This window comes from Heterodontus francisci, unplaced genomic scaffold (assembly GCF_036365525.1).
Source record: "Heterodontus francisci isolate sHetFra1 unplaced genomic scaffold, sHetFra1.hap1 HAP1_SCAFFOLD_276, whole genome shotgun sequence".
Lineage (NCBI taxonomy): Eukaryota > Metazoa > Chordata > Chondrichthyes > Heterodontiformes > Heterodontidae > Heterodontus > Heterodontus francisci.
In genome coordinates this window covers 2,397,314-2,398,953 of record NW_027141021.1, presented here as the reverse complement: position 1 = coordinate 2,398,953, position 1,640 = coordinate 2,397,314, and the positions used below count along the sequence as shown (strand labels likewise).

The 1,640-nt window shown below is 48.8% G+C and overlaps 1 protein-coding gene across 1 annotated transcript; it reads right to left on the bottom strand.

Moving 5' to 3' along the window:
• Positions 1–377: 377 nt before the first annotated feature.
• On the bottom strand, positions 378–1,271 carry LOC137361846 (probable G-protein coupled receptor 139; the record flags this gene model as incomplete). The annotated part of the gene is made up of 1 exon (XM_068026449.1): positions 378–1,271. A coding segment is annotated over one exon (894 nt), but the record flags the coding sequence as incomplete, so codon positions are not given.
• Between the last annotated feature and the right edge of the window lie 369 nt (positions 1,272–1,640).

Here is a 1,640-nt window from a genome sequence, read left to right as displayed (position 1 = left end):
TGACAGTCTCCTCCCCCGCTCTGTCTCCATGGTGACAGGCCCCTCCCCCGCTCTGTCTCCATGGTGACAGTCCCCTCCCCCGCTCTGTCTCCATGGTGACAGTCCCCTCCCCCGCTCTGTCTCCATGGTGACAGTCTCCTCCCCCGCTCTGTCTCCATGGTGACAGGCCCCTCCCCCGCTCTGTCTCCATGGTGAGAGGCCCCTCCCCCGCTCTGTCTCCATGGTGACAGGCCCCTCCCCCGCTCTGTCTCCATGGTGACAGTCCCCTCCCCCGCTCTGTCTCCATGGTGAGAGGCCCCTCCCCCGCTCTGTCTCCATTGTGACAGGCCCCTCCCCCGCTCTGTCTCCATGGTGACAGGCCCCTCCCCCTCCTCTGATTATTGAATTAATTTAACAATTGTATTAAAGGGATATTTCAGCACATTCTTCACCTGCTCTCTGAACTGAGTCTGGGTCACGGCGTAAATCACAGTGTTTGTGGAGCAGCTCAGGAGCTGGAGCATGAAGGACAATTCCATCAGAAACCGAGGGAGATAAACTGACTGATAACCCATCCAGTACATCCGGTACCATATCATATACACCATTAACAGGGCCCACAACAGCATGAAATTACCAGAGATAACTAACAGTAAAATGATAGATTTCCTTCGACTCTCCATCTCGGGGTCTCTGTGACTCTCCCCACTGCTGTGAGCCCGGAGTCTCCTGCGTCCTCTGCTGCTCACTAAAATGTGTCTGACGGTGAGAGCGTTGAGCAGCAGAATCAGCACAAATGGGATGACCGGGGTTAGAATGTTGTGGAGGAACTCGATTGTTCCCCAGACACGAGAATCCCGAACATCCATTGTTACAAAACAAAACCAGGGATCGTTCACCAGCCAATACCGACCCGTTAACATAAAATACCAGAAGATGTTCTTTAAACAGCTCAGCAAACTCACTGTTCCCACAACCACAGCACATGTTTTCTCACTGCAATATTTACTTTTCAGATTCTGACAACAAATGGCCACAAATCGATCAAAGGTGAAAGTGACGGTGAACCAGACAGAACAATCTGTGACTGTGTAAAGCAGGACGGCGTGGATATTACACACGGGGATGTAATACAGGAACTGAAACTGTTCCCGATAAACAATGGGAATGTGTCTGAATATCAGGTCCAGGATAATGACCAGTAGATCCGCCGCTGACATGGCCACCAGGTACCGAGTGACACATTTGGAGAGACCGCACTTTCCCCGAGACAGGATCCCAATCGTCAGCAAGTTAACTGTGAGGAAGGGAAATAAACAGAGAAATTAGACATCAGACTGGAGCAATGTTACCAGATCTGTGTATGTGTGTGAATGTCAGAAATAAACAGAGAAATTAGACATCAGACTGCAGCAATGTTACCAGATCTGTGTATGTGTGTGAGTGTCAGAAATAAACAGAGAAATTAGACATCAGACGGCAGCAATGTTACCAGATCTGTGTATGTGTGTGAGTGTCAGAAATAAACAGAGAAATTAGAGAGAGAGAGGGTGTGCGCGTATTTGAGATAATGTGATTCAGCAAGTGTGTGTGTATGAATGAGAATGTGAGCGATAGAGAGACAGAGTGTGTGTGTGTAAATATATATAAATATATATACA